The sequence below is a fragment of the Emys orbicularis genome, chromosome 5 (assembly GCF_028017835.1).
Source record: "Emys orbicularis isolate rEmyOrb1 chromosome 5, rEmyOrb1.hap1, whole genome shotgun sequence".
NCBI classification, from domain to species: domain Eukaryota; kingdom Metazoa; phylum Chordata; order Testudines; family Emydidae; genus Emys; species Emys orbicularis.
The window spans coordinates 28,060,778-28,077,291 of record NC_088687.1 but is presented as its reverse complement, the minus strand read 5'-3'; the positions used below and the strand labels follow the sequence as shown (position 1 = coordinate 28,077,291).

At 45.2% G+C, this 16,514-nt stretch overlaps 1 protein-coding gene across 1 annotated transcript in view; it reads left to right on the top strand.

The window, feature by feature from the left end:
• GPAT3 (glycerol-3-phosphate acyltransferase 3) overlaps positions 1-16,295 on the top strand; it is a 33,197-nt gene extending 16,902 nt beyond the window's left edge. Inside the window, exons 3-12 of the mRNA XM_065405204.1 lie at positions 1,343-1,613; positions 3,048-3,122; positions 6,167-6,256; positions 7,073-7,166; positions 10,426-10,541; positions 13,130-13,185; positions 13,740-13,825; positions 14,410-14,538; positions 15,259-15,338; positions 16,169-16,295. Of these exons, the coding sequence (XP_065261276.1) occupies positions 1,343-1,613; positions 3,048-3,122; positions 6,167-6,256; positions 7,073-7,166; positions 10,426-10,541; positions 13,130-13,185; positions 13,740-13,825; positions 14,410-14,538; positions 15,259-15,338; positions 16,169-16,295 (1,124 nt within the window). The remainder of the gene's footprint in view (positions 1-1,342; positions 1,614-3,047; positions 3,123-6,166; positions 6,257-7,072; positions 7,167-10,425; positions 10,542-13,129; positions 13,186-13,739; positions 13,826-14,409; positions 14,539-15,258; positions 15,339-16,168) is intronic.
• Positions 16,296-16,514: the final 219 nt, after the last annotated feature.

Here is a 16,514-nt window from a genome sequence, read left to right as displayed (position 1 = left end):
CCAGGCCATGTAGTCTGTGGCCAAACTGGGAACTGAACTCTGATATTAATCCCAGTTCAGTGTCCCAACCACAAGGTCATTCTACCTCTAAGTTAAATACTAGATCACATCAGTAGACAGCTCATGTGTGGCTAGACCTACTACTGATTTCCTCAAAACATCTTAAGTAAGCAGGACTTCAGCTCTAGTCAGCACTTACACTTTGTCCCTGATCGCCAAGAGGTACCCAGCGATGGCACAGATCTGTTTTATTATTATTATACCATAATAAAAAACATTGGGCAATGAATATTGCCACTTCTGATGCAACAACTCCTTCTGAACAACTCCTTCTGTTTCTCTTGGCTTCCTTTGCATTACATGGACAAAGTTCAAATGTTGCAGTTCAATTTTTATCGTCTTGTGAAATAAAATAGTAGGGGGTAGGGCTCTGCTTTCTTACAGGAACTGTTGGCACAACTGCCTGCAGGATTTTTCTCAGTTGTGAGCCACTGCTGACCAGGGGTGCCAAATGCAGGCTAGCTGCAAGTCTGGCCAAAGATGAGCTATTTTCAGCAGCTCTTCAGGTTTTAGCCACAGTCTGTGCTCCAAGCCCTGGCGTCTTGGGTGGTGGTGAACAAAGATGTCCAACACAAACCGGTGCCAGGGGTAGGAAAGATTTTTGAGGAGTGGAGAATGAACACTTTAAATATGGGTTTGCAGCATTGGGGGAGGAGAATCTGTGCCCAAGTCACACTTACACTTCTCTGGCAGTGCAAAGTGGTCTTGGAGTGAATGTAATTTACACTGGAAGGCTCTATTGCATTGCCAGAGTGGTGTAAAGGGACCTTAATGTAAATGAGATTGGGTCTCTGGTCTGTACTTTTCCAAGTGGAGCACTTCTTGCGTCTAGTCCTAAGCTGCTATTGTCTAAGGGACAAAGCATATGTATCTTCCAGAATAATTGAAGAAACAGGTGGGTGCTCTCATCCTATCTTCTCTGTGGGGTGACTGTGGAGCTGTGGCGAGGACACATGGATTAGTTTCTAATGTTCATTCTATACGTGGTTTAGGAAACGCACAGGGAGAGAGTGGACAGGAAGGAAAGAGTCTGCCTTGTTGCATAACTTCCAATTTGCCACAGACTGGACAAGTGTCTGCATTTTGGGGGTGGGGGTGATGAATTGGCCTGCTGCATAGTATTTGCAAATAATCCATGATGCACTGTTCTGGCAGTCAAACATGCGTGGCTCTGATATTGTTAGGCCGCTAGCTGAGCGGCACAGAGCAGCAAGAAATCCTTTGACAAAAGAACAGCTGTTTAAATCCATTCTCTGTTCAATTTCCTCACATTTCTGTTAAGGCATCATACAGAGAGATGAAACCACTATGGAGAAGGAGATCGCGGGCCTGCACCGAGTAGACTTTGAACTCTCCGATGTGTTCTATTTCTCCAAGAAGGGGATTGAGGCTATTGTGGAAGATGAAGTCACCCAAAGGTTTTCTTCAGAGGAACTAGTCTCCTGGAACCTTCTTACAAGGACTAATGTCAACTTCCAGTACATCAGCCTGCGTCTGACTGTAGTGTGGGTCCTTGGAGTCCTCATCCGCTACTGTCTCCTGCTGCCTCTTCGGTGAGCCAAGTACTGGGAGAATGGTTCTCATGTGTATGTATGTGGTGATGCACTGGGGTTCACCCAGGCCTGTAAGGGGTTCAGCCAACACTTTTTGCAACTCTAGGCACCTAGAATGCTCTGCTGCTGTAGCTCACAGCCCTGACACCAACTGCCAGTCTACAAGCGTGGAGGTCTCACCCAGGCTCCCACCACCCACTTACTCCTTGTAGGGGAAACTCACCAACCTTTCCAGCCCCAAATTCTTCCCCCAGAACATCTTTTTGCAGCCCCTTTTATTGTAACATCCACAAAACCTTATCAAGTTTGCTGCTCCTTTAAAGAAATAGTACAGAGAGCAGCTTATTAACTTAGTTGGGGCTGACAATCCTTCCATTTCAGTCAAAGCATTGAGTTGGTTTATGGTAAAAAGCAGACAAGTTCCTTAACAAAAGGGCATAGAGTTAAGTCATACCAAGTGTAAGAAATAAAGCTAGAAATGGTTACAAACGCAAGTAAAAATACACTTCTAACATTATAACTTAATTTCAGAAGGTTACATTCTTGGTCTAAGCAGGTTTCTCACCTATAGTCAATTTCCAGAGACTTTTAGCCATCTTGGATAATAATGCATAACTTTTGTGTTCTCTCCCCTGCTCTGTATAGTCCAGTAAACCTTGGACATGTATTCTTCTGAAGGGTATCCCCAGATACAGTTCCTTTCCCCTGCTGGGTGTTACATCCATGTAGATGCCATACTGGCTTCTTCCCTGCTGGTGACTTACGATGCAAATGATCTTCCTGCAATCTCAGATACAAATGAATAGCCCACTGTCCTTGGCCATGCCTGGCTTGAAGTGTTGGCCTCTTTCCTTTGTCTGGAAAACCCTGTTTATCAACTTCCCCTGAGGTGCCTGGTTTAAACATGCTTGTCGCATTTTCAGCACCTCTGTATAATTTGTTGTAGATTAACTGGACATAGGTATATCATGCAAGAATATTAATCATCAGTGAGTTGTTTTCCAATGACATTACATGACAGCTTTTAGATACAGATTATGACAACAATGTGTTAGGTGAAGTGGGCATGTCAGGTTTCTGACACACAGCAGTAAACCACCAATGGGCCTCTGTGTCACGTACGCACTAATGTGAAATGATCACTCTGCAGTTTCTGAGGTAACTGAGTCCTGCAAGAAATGATGACGAACATGCAAGCTGGGCTTTTTAAGTTCTCTCCCTGCACCCATCGCTGTGGTGTCTCTCTGCTTCTTTTACTCCTTCCCCCATCTTAAAATTGAAACTATTGTAGGGGCTCAGATATTCATCAGATACTCTTCAGCATTCTAATGTTCTCTAGTACATGTTTTTGTGACATGAATTGCCATAATTCCCCTCCAATAGGGATCTTCTTGCTGCAGACAAACAGTCTTGTCTCTTCCTTTTCGTTTTTAGTGTTACCTTGGCTGCCATTGGGATTGTTTCAATGATTGTGGGAACCACACTTGTAGGGCAGTTGCCAAACAGCAGGTAAGTGTGTGTTTTTCCCCTTAATTAACCTGTTTGGGAAGAATTTTGTGGAGAACTAGGGATTGACTCTGCCCATGGCAAACCTGCCATGTCCATGATATGGCATCAGTGCTGAAAGAACGCAAAGTTAATACTGTGGATCTTTTCTAGTCCTCTTCTAAAACTGCCAATTTATGTGGTGCTCTACAAGGATGTTCGGTGTCCTGAAGAACTTGAATACCAAAAAAAAAAAAAAAAAAAAAAATATGCAGGGGAAGGTGGAGATACCATGGAAAGGATTCCTAGAAGCATGTGTGTGGAGAGTTTTAAGGGGGAAAGAGGTGTTGGGGATTGGTCCTGCTTTGAGCAGGGGGTTGGACTAGATGACCTCCTGAGGTCCCTTCCAACCCTTATATTCTATGAAACTACACCTACGTTTAGGGGGCAGTGTAACAGACTGCAAAGCTGAGACTGTGAAAAACCCAGCACAAAGGTGACTTGAAGCTGCCTGAAAGAGGGGAGTCTTGAGTTGTCCACACGCTAAGGGCCATTATGATCACTTAGTCTGAGTTCCTGCATAATGCAGGCTGTGGAATTTCACCTGATTCCTGAATTAAGCCCAGCAACTTCCAGTTGAATTAGAGCAAGTCAACTTACAGCAGTCATGGTCTGCTCTGTCTAACTTGAACTGAAGTCTGTTTGGCTCCCAGCCAGAGGTGAAAGTAAGCCGGTACGCCCCGGTATGGCATACCAGCAAGAGCGGTGCGCCGTACTGGGGCGGCCTGGCTTCCCCAGGCAGCAATTTAAAGGGCCTGGGGCTCCCAGCTGTGGCTGGAGCCCCAGGCCCTTTAAATTGCCGCCAGAGCCCCACTGCCGGAGCTCTGGAGTAGTGGCGGGGCTCCAGGGGTTGTTTAAAGGGCCCAGGGCTCCTGCTGCCTCTTCAGCCCCGGCCCTTTAAATTGCCGCCGGAGCCCTGGGGTAGCAGCGGCAGCCGGGGGCTCCGGCAGCAGTTTAAAGGGCCCAGGGCTCGGCCGCCGCTATCACCCCGGGCCCTTTAAACTGCTGCCGGAGCCCCCGGCTGCCGGAGGGGGAGGGGTGCGGGGCGGGGCGGGGCTGGCTCTGATCCCGCCCCTTCCGCCTGAGGCCCCACCCCTTCCGCGGGCCAGAGCCAGCCCCAACCCAGCCCTGTACTGGTAAGTCCCCTATCTTTACTTTCACCCCTGCTCCCAGCCAGCCTTGGAATTGGGAAAGGTGGCTTTCTGCCTCTCCCAATCCTCAGATGTGCTGAGCATGAGTCCTAAAACCAGTAAGCTGAAAGACTGGGAGGTGTGTAGAGAAGAAAGGAGATCAGATATATAGGCTCATCAGGATTACTTTGTGGAGGACATGAAGCTCAAAACTAAGGCATCCAGACATGAGGTCAGTAAAGGCTGGCCTCTTGTAAGGACAGAGGAGCCCTAGAGGGTAAACTCCTTTTGAAGTTATAGGAGGGGGAAGAAGATGGAGCTGGAAGTAACGACAGGGAGGGAAGGAGTCCACTCCTACTTCCACTCAACCTTGGACAGGGAAGAGCAGTGATTTACTGAGTCTCTGTAAGAGACCGGCTGCTGCGTGGGAGGTGGTGGAAACTAACCAGGGAAGCAGTTTGGACCTTACTGTGTCTTTTGGTGGTGAAACAGGGTTGGGGAGAAGAGTGCCAGGGCTTGGAGTAAGGTTGATTGGAGCAGACTCCAAAAGGGCAGCATGATGGGGAAGGGGAAAGGAGAGAATAAATATGGAGCATTGGTGTATGAGGAGAATGTGAAGGATATGGTGGTGAAAATGGGCAAAAATGTGGCACTGAGCTGGTAAAAGGAGAGACTGGCAGAGTTCCTGGGAGCAGAGGAGGATGAATGGGAAAGCAAAAGACAAGCGTGAGAGGCAAAATGGGGAAAGCAGGTGGGGCAGGGGAGAGGCAAGAGGCAACAAACAAGAAAACAATACTTGCTACAATGGAGAAACTCTGAAGTGTGATTCCAGTCCAAAGAGTGACTGGGAAAGGAAATATTTCTTGTGCATATTCCCAGTTCTCTCGTTAGTGATCAAGGCTGTCTTTTAAAAAGTGGTCTTATTTCCCTTGGATGTGCAGGGCCAGCCTGGCTCTGGGCCATGAGCTGAATTCTCTTCCTCCTTTGCAGCACCAGCGGAACTGTTAACTAAGTTCCAGTTGTGACACTTGTGCTAACCCACCATTTTAAGGGGATAGCACCTGTGTAACTGAGAGTCTATCTTGCCCTGGAGGGCCTCTCATTACTGATGGTTGTCAGAGTCCAGCTTGATTTGTCAGGGTCCAGGTTGAGTTTGCAGGGAGGCAAACAACAACAAAACCTCCTCTCCTTACCTGTGAAGTGAGCATGCTCATTATGGAAATAACTGAGAAGAAAACATGAAACCCCAATGCCACTCTAAAGTGCAGTGCTACTCGAAACAGCAGCTAAACACTCCTTCCTTCACTGGTTTCCCCTGGTATGCCTCTATGTAGTTTCTCCCCAAGCTATCCAGAGGAGCCTGGGAGGTCTCTGCTATGTAGGTTGTCTACCAGTGGCATCACCACTTTTTATAGTATGGAAGCACCTCTGGGGAATCAATCTTGGTTGGGCTGCCTTTGTGCTGGGGTGTGTGTACATAAAATAAACACACTGAGATGGTAGTTCTACTTCAACGAGCCTATCTAAATAGACAAGACAGAGAGTGGGAGATGACGTGACTTGCCCAAGGTGTTGCAGCAGCTTGGTGGTAGATCTGGGAATAAGACCAAAGTTCCTAGAATCCCAATCCACTGCCCTAAACACAGTACTATTGCAATAAAGTCTTGGCCTAGTCCTTGTAACTGGAAAACCACTTCTATTATAGCTCCCTTCCAAGATTGTTTGTAAGTAGGGTGACCAGATGTCCCTATAAAATTGGGACAGTCCCGATATTTGGGCTTTTTCTTATATAGGCTCCTATTACCCCCACCCCCTTTCCCGATTTTTTTGCACACTTGCTATCTGGTCAGCCTATTTGTAAGTGTACGTGTCTTTCAGCGCTAAAGATTGGCTAAGTGAACTGGTCCACCTGACGTGCTCCCGGATCCTCGTCAGAGCTCTGTCTGGTACCATCACGTACCATAACAAGTGAGTAAGTCTGTGTTGCACTCCACTACTGTAAAGGGCAGAGCCGTCCCTTGGGTAGGATGAATTGGGGCGACCGCTCCAGGTCCAATGCTTTGGGGGGGGGGGGGGGGTGTCCCGTGGGCTGGTGTGATTGGCTGGCATGGACGGTCCAGGAAGAGACAAATCCATCACTTCCGTCCCAGGCCCCACACCCCTATAGGGATGGCCCTGGTAAAGGGGATACATAACTCTAGGCAAATAGGACTAAGGGGGTAATTTTTTTATTTTTTTTCAGGGGGAGTCAGTGGTGGTATGACTGTCTGTCTAAAAGTGAGGACCTCTTTTAATGATCTTTAATTAGTCTATATGGAATTTACATGACTGCTACACAGGTAGAGCAGCTGAATGATGAAAGTGTTTGCTCAGTGTTTACTTATTAGCTGATAGTGTGACAACTAAATCTCTTACCAGAAGTTATTCTCAAAGCATGGTTCAAATGTTATTTAACACTATTTTCATGAACAGTAGGTCTAGTTTGTACATTGACAACATGTTCACCAACAATTTTCTGTAGGTTAGAAAATAATCACAACCATATTGTAGCTTGGGGGTGCCTACAAAATTATTGTAAACTGCTGTTGTTCCACTGAAGTGCAGGCTCCCATGAACTAGTGAGAAACTGAATATAATCAACAAAATGTTTGTTAACCCTTTGGCTGCAGTTTGACCTGTTGAACCAAACACTGGCTTGTCCAGTAGTCCAGGAAAATATTGTTAAGTAGGCAACATAGTTTATGTTTTGTACAGTTAAGTGAATGATACTTCCTGTCATTGCAGGGAAAACAGACCACAGAAAGGAGGTATATGTGTTGCCAACCACACGTCTCCAATAGATGTTTTAATCCTGACTAACGATGGATGCTATGCAATGGTATGATAAGTGAAAACGTGTGATGTTGATTTACACAGTAGCGGTCAGGAGGAGGCCACTAAAGATTGTGACCTAAACTAGGGTCTGACTCCAGATGTCTAGAATAAACACTATGTACTAACCCAGTGTATCACCAGCTTCTGACTATGGGAAGGATTTCTGACTTCTCGCAGCATTTTCTAGAAGGAACGTGCATCCTGAGATCCCAGATAAACTCCGTGGCTTCTACCAGGTTGTTTATGAGAACTTGGTCCCTTCAGACCAATGTGTAAATGAGAATCTGAACCACTACAGAAGTCACAGAAATGGAATCTGTTGGATCACTTATTAAAAATGCATTTCTTTATACTGCATTGTTAAGCTTCAGGTATGTCTACATGGCAGATGAAGGTGTGATTGTAGCATGGGTAGGCATGTCTACACTAGCTTTAATCTTGCTCATGTAGGTAACAGTAGTAGTGAAGATATGGCACCACAAGCTGGCAGCCCCAGTATAAGCCCAATGGGCTACACACTCAGGTTGCTAGAGCCTATGCCCGCTGCATCTTTGCATCTGTTACTCATGCTAGCTAGAGTAAAGCCTGTCCATCCTACAGCTTCACCAAAATTTGTGGTGTAGACATACCCGAAGTTATTGCTCAGTGCTCTAGAAGTGAGCCTCTGCTCTGAATCCTTTTTTCAGTGTAAGGAAGGAAGGGGGCGTTTGGTAGGGTTACCATATTTAACAAATAAAAAAAGAGGACCCTCCACGGGGCCCTGGCCCCGCCCCTTCCCCGCCCCCTCCTCCCTCCCACTCCCAGCCACGCGAAAAGGGCTGCCCTAGCGCTACCGGCTTCACGGTTTGCCGGGCAGCCCCCAGACCCTGCGCCCCCAGCCGGCGCTTCCCCAGCGCAGCGGAGCCCGGGAGGGGAAGCGCCCAGCCGGGGGCGCAGGGTATGGAGGCTGCCCGGCAAACCGTGAAGCCGGTAGCGCTCGGGCTTCGGGCAGCCCCCATGCCTCCGGACCCTGCGCCCCCGGCCGGGCACTTCCCCTCCCGGGCTCCGGTGGCGCAGGGTCCGGAGGTATGGGGGTTGCCCGAAGCCCGTAGCGCTCGGCTCTTAAACAGAGCCGAAGAGTCAGGGGAGGAGCAGAGCAGCCGCGGGAGGGGAAGTGCCCGGCCGGCATTTTTCCCGGACATGTTCGGCTTTTTGGCAATTCCCCCCGGACGGGGGTTTGATTGCCGAAAAGCCGGACATGTCCGGGAAAAACCGGACGTATGATAACCCTAGCGTTTGGTCCTTGAGCAAGGTTGACTCGGGTGTCAAGGTTGGAAGTTGGTGGCCAGTAGAATTGCTGTGAATGCACTGTTCATAAAGTGCACCTGGGAATAAGTCGGCCAGCACAGGTGCCTGACCGGCAATGGCTCGCTCTTCAAATGCAGACTGCAGACACTCTGCATTACAATAGAGCAGACAGGCTAAACTGTTTAGTTGCATATAGTGATAAAATGGAGTTAGTCACTCTCAGGAATTCAGACTACTGCTGACTTTCATGAAGGGGCCTAGCAGCAGGCCTCCTTCAGCCCCTCTGAGTGCTGGAGGTGTATTTTAGGTGTAGTGCTGCAGGAATGGCTTGTCAAGTAAAACTCCTGCTACCATCTGATCTGTCTAGCAGATCTTCTTATTACTGTTGTAGTGGAAGCTGTGAAGAAGGCTGTGAGAGAGGGATGTTGGCTCTTCTGTGTGTGTTTACCATAGCTGCCCACTGTGAGGGTCATAAGTTAACTAAACTGGGTGCTAGTCATCCAAAAGAACAAGCCCAGTAACATTCTGCTGCGACACACTTGTTCTGAGGGAAGACCCTCCTGGAGACCAAGCCCAACAAGTCTGTACTGCAATTTTTATAATCGACAACCTGAGCCCAGTGAACCCAAGTCAGCCGCAGGTGTTCTATTGCAGTGTAAATGTACCCAGTGTGTCCAACCTGTAAAAAGGCACCCACAAATAATGGCAGTAGCTGATCTTTCGTGGTGGCCTGCCCATCATGCAGCTTAAGACTGAAATTCAAGAATGGCTACAGGTAGTGCTCTGGGGATGAGATGCAGAATAGAAATCTACTTTGTAGCTGAATTTGTGGGGGGAGGGATAGCTAAGTGGTTTGAGCATTGGCCTGCTAAACCCAGGGTTGTGAGTTCAATCCTTGAGGGGGCCACTTAGGGATCTGGGGAAAAAATGGTACTTGGTCCTGCTAGTGAAGGCAGGGGACTGGACTCAATGATCTTTCAGGGTCCCTTCCAGTTCTATGAGATAGAGGGGTGTGTGTGTGTGTGTGTGTGTGTATATAAAAATAAAAATAAATAATTATTGGGATTGTGAAATGCCCAGAAAAAAAAGAAGTAACAGGTTAAGATGGGGGCATCTCTGTGTACCTTGTGATGTGGTAATGGCACAAAGGTGGTATGAAACTCTAACTTTCATCTTTAGTAAATGTTAACTTTCCTATTGTAACACTTCAGTGACTGACAGTACCTAAAATCTGTGCAAGTCACTGGTAGATCAGAGTACTGCAAAATATTTTGCCTAAAAGGTTATAAAAGTAAAGGCAGAGGACATGGAGAGAGGAAGACTTCTCTTAAGTATTGATGCTAATTGCATTGTGAGTAACATCTTTCTGTTCATGCAGTTGGTGCACAGTTCTTGGTGTGCATGCAAAAGCATGTAAAACTTCCAAAATTTAGGTGTGTTAATACTCACAGCTATATGCCCACCCTAATGTGCATGAGATAACCTAGTGCAAAATAATGAAGAGACCAAGATGGTACAAACTCTAAACTATTTTGTAAAAGCAGAACTTCAGAAGGGACTTTAGTAGCCACCATATTGGTTTGAACGTGCTTAAAGGAATTTCTAACTGTGTGCAGAGACTTCACGGGGGTGAGTGGAAACTTGACGCATCAGAAAAATGCAATCTTGAGGGTCTTTTGTGATTTCCTGAAGATGCACAAAAGTAAATGATAACAAAATAGTTGCCTCTTGACTTTCTACTGTCTATATATTCAGGGTTTGAACTATGTGTAATATTTATATAGTGCTAAAAGCCCAACTTTCCAATACTGTATTTTCTAGGTGTCTAGGAAACTAATGCTTTTACTGGCCTTTTTTTGTACATTGCAAAGCTCTAGTTTAGGAGATACATAACTGTATTTTAAATAGGCATGAAGCAGATGGACTTTCATTTTGCCATGAGTTTCGTATAGTAGCCGTCTCATTTGGGCTTGCAGGTTGGCCAGGCTCATGGGGGTCTAATGGGACTTATTCAGAGATCCACCGTCAAAGCCTGTCCCCATGTCTGGTTTGAACGTTCAGAAATGAAAGACCGCCACCTAGTGACAAAAAGGTAAGGAATGGGCAATCACTCGGCTGAGTGCTGCTGTAGCTGTGAACAATGGCATTATTCTAACCATAACAATCCTAGCATCTTGGAGCCCTAGTCATGGGCCAGAACCGCATTGTACAAACACAGAACAAAAAGATGGCCCTTGCTCCATAGGGCTTACAACCCAAGTATTACACAAGAGACAGACAGACATACAGGCAGGTGGGGATGGGGGGGCAATAAGGAAACAGGAAGTCATTGGTCAGCATGATAGGCAGTGGCCTTGGCATGCCAGTAGCCAAACAGTCTTGCCTCTTCTGGAGGGTGAAAGGCTAGACTGTAGAAGCACTTTATCTGCAGTGAATATATCTGGCCATCTTGTTCTAAATGCTAAACACCTTGCAGAAACACTCGGAATACCAGGACTCAACCTCCTTCTATGATTGTGTATTACCATCGTCTGGAGTGATGTGAATTGTAGTCATTTGCAACATGCATGCAGTGAATGGAAAAATTACAGTTGTGGGAGCAATCCTACACTATTTTTCTTTGGGAATATTACTATGCATCTAATTTGCAACAGAAATGGAACTTGGATGTTACCCACAGATGGGGAGGGAATAGGCAAGTGTGTGCTTGCAGACGAGTGCTGAGATACTGCAGAAATGGGGCAACGGTTTGAAAAGTCATTTAGCACTCTTGGAATCTCTTCCTATAGTAAAATAGTTTAGACAAAAGGTTCCAGTGACGAAGGTGTTCCAGGTGCGACTGCTCAGAACTTCTGATATGGGGTTAATCTGATAACTCTGCTGCCAGGGACACTTGGTGAGCAGGTACCCAAGTGTCTTTCTGTTTCTTTCCACAATTATAATCTAAATTGTTTTCCCACATGAATGTCAAGGAAAAGCCGTATGAAATCCCGAACTGGGACTTACTGTTGGGAGGTAGGAACCTAACATTACTCACAAAATATTAATTTTACCATGAAATAGAATTACCCGTGGCTCTTTCTGAAATGTCCTCTAAATTGGAGCCTTCTAAAAACCACAGACTTGCTGGTATTAGATGAAGTTGCCTACAGTACTGAGCTCCTCCTGGAAAGGGCAAGATTTCAGCAAAGAAGAACTTTCCCTTCGCGTAGTACAGTAGAGATAGTAGTGCTATATTTCAAGTATCTATGAAGTTTGTAGTCTAGCTTCAGGTTTGTTGTAAAGGGAATCACTCTCCTGACTCAATAATCAGGGATGGAGTTGTTCCTACTTAAAGATCTGAGTCTGGTATAGCTGACCTCCCATGATGGGAGGGAACAAGGGAGGGAAGCTCTCAATAACTGGGGAGAATCATGTTCTCTCATCCCTCTTTCTCTTCTTGCATACCTTCACTAACTACTTCATTTACAGAAGATAACTGAAGGGGGTGTGTGGTTTTTTTTTTGTTTTTTTTTGTTTTTTTGTGTGTGGTGGTTTTTTTTGTTTGTTTTGTGTTTGTGTTTGGGGGAGGGGAGGAGAAGACAGGAGATGAAATCTTTAGCCAATTGTCCTGATCATAATAACCTTCCAAACTAAAAACTTTCAAACTATGTTTCTGCCCCAGTTGATTCAATCAAAGGCGCACCTGCTGGTTGGGACTGGATTCCAATGCCGGGTGTTCGTATCCTATCTTAAATTTTGTGTAGAATTTTTCAGGATAGTCTTATAGGGGATAAACTTGACTTTCACCTTCCTGGCTTCTAAATGGTAGATTGAAGGGGCATTCCAGAAAGTCTACTCAACCAAGATCGAGGAGTGAGAATTGTGGGCATAATATATATTTCAGAAATGGAGAAGGCCTATGATTAAATAACTAGAACCAAGATTATGTAGCCTGTACCAAACTTGCATATTTTGCTCAGCCTGTTTAAGTATTGCAGTCAGTGGGGCTTCCACTTGAGTGTGCCACAGCCTAAAGTATCTTACAGACAAGAAGTTTTTCCAGATAGGCAGCCTAAAACTTGAACTTTATGCCTTTCATTTCTTGCGTTAACACTACTCCCTCTCAGTGCATCAGCCCTTCAAATACTTGTTGTTGGTTTTTAACCCCTCCGTTGTTGCTTGTGAATCTTGCAATAGAGGTGCTTTTTCACAAACTCCCTTGTTGAATCCTTTCCTCTTCTTACCACAGTATATTAACTACTTATTACTAGAGCGTGCCACAAAAGCACCATTTTTCATGGGGGGGAAGGGGGAAAATCTTGCAGTCTCTTATTGAACTTAACAAAAAAAAAAAACCAGAACAGTTAATAGAGGCTAAACATGAACACGCACTTGTGCTCACGCACATGCTCGCTCGCGCGCACTCTCTCTCATACATCCGTGGGCAAGAGAGAGCTGGGGATATCCCTTTGAAGTAAGAATAATTGGTGAAATACTGGGTAGGACTAAATTAATATTAAAGGATCTAGAGAGCTGAATCTAGGCTCAAATGATATTCCTGTTATGAATTACAGATGCAAAGTGATATGTTGCATCAAATGTTGGCTTTTGGTTTCTGTTGAATGTACATACATGACTGGGAAAATTAATCCCGTTTCAAAATGTATTGCTTAAACATCCTTCTTTCTGCTTCTACAGACTGAGAGAACACATAGCAGATAAGAACAAACTGCCAATCTTAATTTTTCCAGAAGGTAAGAAACTGTCTCATTCCACTGGACTTAGTTCTCTTCTCAGTGCTTATGTCGCTCTTCATTGTCCTGCTGTGACGCCGATTGCTCAAACAGATGTTGTTCCACCCTTATAATAGGAAACATCAAGTGTCAGGATGCCCCGGCTCCTCCCAAAAATGGTGGGATGAAGGGGAAGAGTGCTGAAGGGGAAGAGTGCTGAAAGGGTTTTTCCCACAAATGGCTTAATCCTTCTCTGATGCAGAGACAGCCAGTTGTGTATCATGCATGACCTCCCTGCTTCTACCTACCCCTCCATCCTCTCCCCCAAACCTCAACCCTACTCTTCTAGCACTGCAGGGAGGGGAGCACTGCCCCACCATTCTCTGGCCTCCAATCTTTAGGCCTGGACGAAGCAAAGACATTGGAAAGACGAACTCATTCTTCTTGGAAGTGCTTTTCACTGTTCCCCAGTGGTTGCTTGCTTTGCAAACTGGTATAATCCTGCTGTCTGACTCCATTAGAATATATAACAAAGGTTTCCTGATTGCCAACACTCTGACTTCTCTTTTGTCCAGGCACTTGTATAAACAACACATCAGTAATGATGTTTAAGAAAGGAAGCTTTGAAATAGGAGGGACCATTTATCCAGTTGCAATCAAGGTAAAATACAATAGCAATAGGTCTCCAGACACTGCTGTTTACCTGTCGAAAGGTCTGGCTGCGTGGTGGGTGGGTGGGAGATGGACAAGAGTTTGTCTCAGTACTGTTGCCAGTAGAAGCACATGCCCTACAACTGGCCCTCTGGTGTACTTGGCCATTGGAAAGCGAACAACTGAATACCCATGAATGAAAGTAATTCAGTCTCTTTAGAGTTGCTCTCTTGAAATAAGTGGAAACCTGTTGGTGGGTTCTGTTGGTGTTTGCCTTACAACGTGGAAGACTGGAGAGAAGGTAGGCAGGGGGTCAGTCTGGCCAGCCCATGAATTAACAAGTCAATATTTGAAGGAATAAGAACATGAAGCTTGTAATCGAGGCTAGACCTGACACCACTGTAAAAATATACAGCATCTCCCCATGCTGTACCTCGGGGAGTGGAGGCCAATGTGTAATGGTTACTAATGTCCTCCTATACAGCCTTGCGAGTTAAGCGCCCTAACATGTGTTTACACTTTGGATCTATATTATTTGCATGTTCATTTATGCTGGAGGAAATGACTTAAACTTACTATTTTGCCCCTTTGCAGTATGACCCTCAGTTTGGAGATGCATTCTGGAACAGCAGCAAATATGACATCGTGAGCTACCTGTTGCGAATAATGACCAGTTGGGCCATTGTGTGCAACGTCTGGTACATGCCACCGATGGTCAGAGAGGTATCTTTGCATGTGGTTGGTTGTTGATTTGTATAGGATGTAAAATAAGTATGGCTCAGAGAATCAATCTTAAATTGAGCTTCCTTCAGTGCTCTTGGTAGCATGATTCAACTTTTTTTCAATTTTGCATTTCCCAGTGTATTTAAGTATGGAATGTACCTGCAGTATATTAGCTGTTGGACAGGGACAGCCTCCTTTTTCATGTAGTGATGCTCTGGCACAATGGCTACACAATTACTCATGCTAATGTGAGCTGTGCTGCTAAGAATAACACTTGCTGTTTGGAAAATTGGTTTATTATTAAGTCATCAATCTGTCTGAGGGGAAACTTTCTCCACCTTGCCATCACTTCAAAAACAGACCTAAAATGTGTGCTAGATTTGCCTGGGAAGTGTGTGATCTTCCATTTAGTATCAGGTTGCTGATAAGGAGTGGACTAACATTCTTTGAGGAAAAGAAAGCTAAAAACTAGACATTCAGAGAATGAGCTTAATGTGTCAAAGCCGCTCCACTTCCCTCTCTGACACCTCCCCCCTCTCTCCCCCCCACAAAAAAACCCAACGAAAACCCCCAAACAAAACAGGACGAAGCCTAATGCTCTGAAAGCAAAAGCTTTCTGGTCACAAACTAAAGAATCTGTAGGACTTGCAGCACAGCTGTGTGTTTTTAAAAAACAAAAAATTCCATAGGTCAATTGACTCTAATTTCTATCCCTTGAAGGAAGGAGAAGATGCCGTCCAGTTTGCCAACAGAGTAAAGTCAGCCATTGCTCACCAAGGAGGACTGACTGAGCTTTCCTGGTATGAGATGTGATTCTGCTTGGGCTTAATGTGACATTTTTGCATACATGTCTTTTGAGTCTTCATGGCTATAAAATGTGGTTCAGATTCTCTAAACTGTCTAGGGGACTTAGACACTTTGTCACTATATAATTTGAAGAGGTGTTAATCCCCTAGACAGCTTTGACTGCCTCAACCTTTGTGTTCTTTAATTTAAATGGTCTTAGCCAGGATATGGTAGATAATGAGGGAGTTGGCTATTCAGGCACTTCCATATGAAAGAAGGTTTTCTTAATAATTTATATGATGACAATACAGAGCTCTTGAACAGTGGGTTTCAGCTAAAAGTTTCAAAGCACAATACAGTCTTCCCTGTTTGACAAATAGAAACTAAGGCACGTAGAGGTGACATTATTGTAGTGAAGAGACACCAGGTCAGGAGCAGAGCTGAGACTAGGACCCAGGTCTGCAGAGCTCCTACCCATTGAACACCCTGCCTCAGTATGGGTTTACAGTACCACAAGAGCATGTAGTGCTATAAAAGAAGTGGATCATGCTGAAAAAACTCCAGAGCAAGGCCCTGATGAGAGCAGTCAAAAAGCACAAGTGGATTCAGTGCTCTAGAGAGCCAAGAAGGATGGGATATGGAATTTAAGTAACATAAGGGACAAATGATACTATTCATGCAAGCACTACTGTCCCTGAAGTCAATATGAAGTTACATGGGTGCATATATTTAAGGGCTTTGGCCCAGATCATTAAAGGCATTTAGTGGCTCAACTCAGACTTCATTTTTTCCCTAATGTTGAAGTTAACATCTAACTGCATCTTTTCTGTCCTCTGTGCTCCAGGGATGGAGGTCTGAAAAGGGCCAAAGTCAAAGACACTTTCAAGGAGCAGCAGCAGAAAAACTACAGCAAGATGATAGTAGGAAATGGATCAACAGGAAATCCATCAATGGGAGCAGAATCAGACTGAATCCCAGCTTTTCCAACTAAGCTTCCCAGGACTAGCTCTTACAGGAATACTGTGGGTTTTTCATTTAGAAAAACCAAACCTATTCTAATGTGCATGTATCTCCTTTATGTGGATGGGGCAGAACATACACACAGGGCAGTATTTTGTTATGTATTTTTCTTGAAAGCATGTTATTCCACTGAATTGCAGCTCCAGGTATGATGGAATAGAACCTGATTT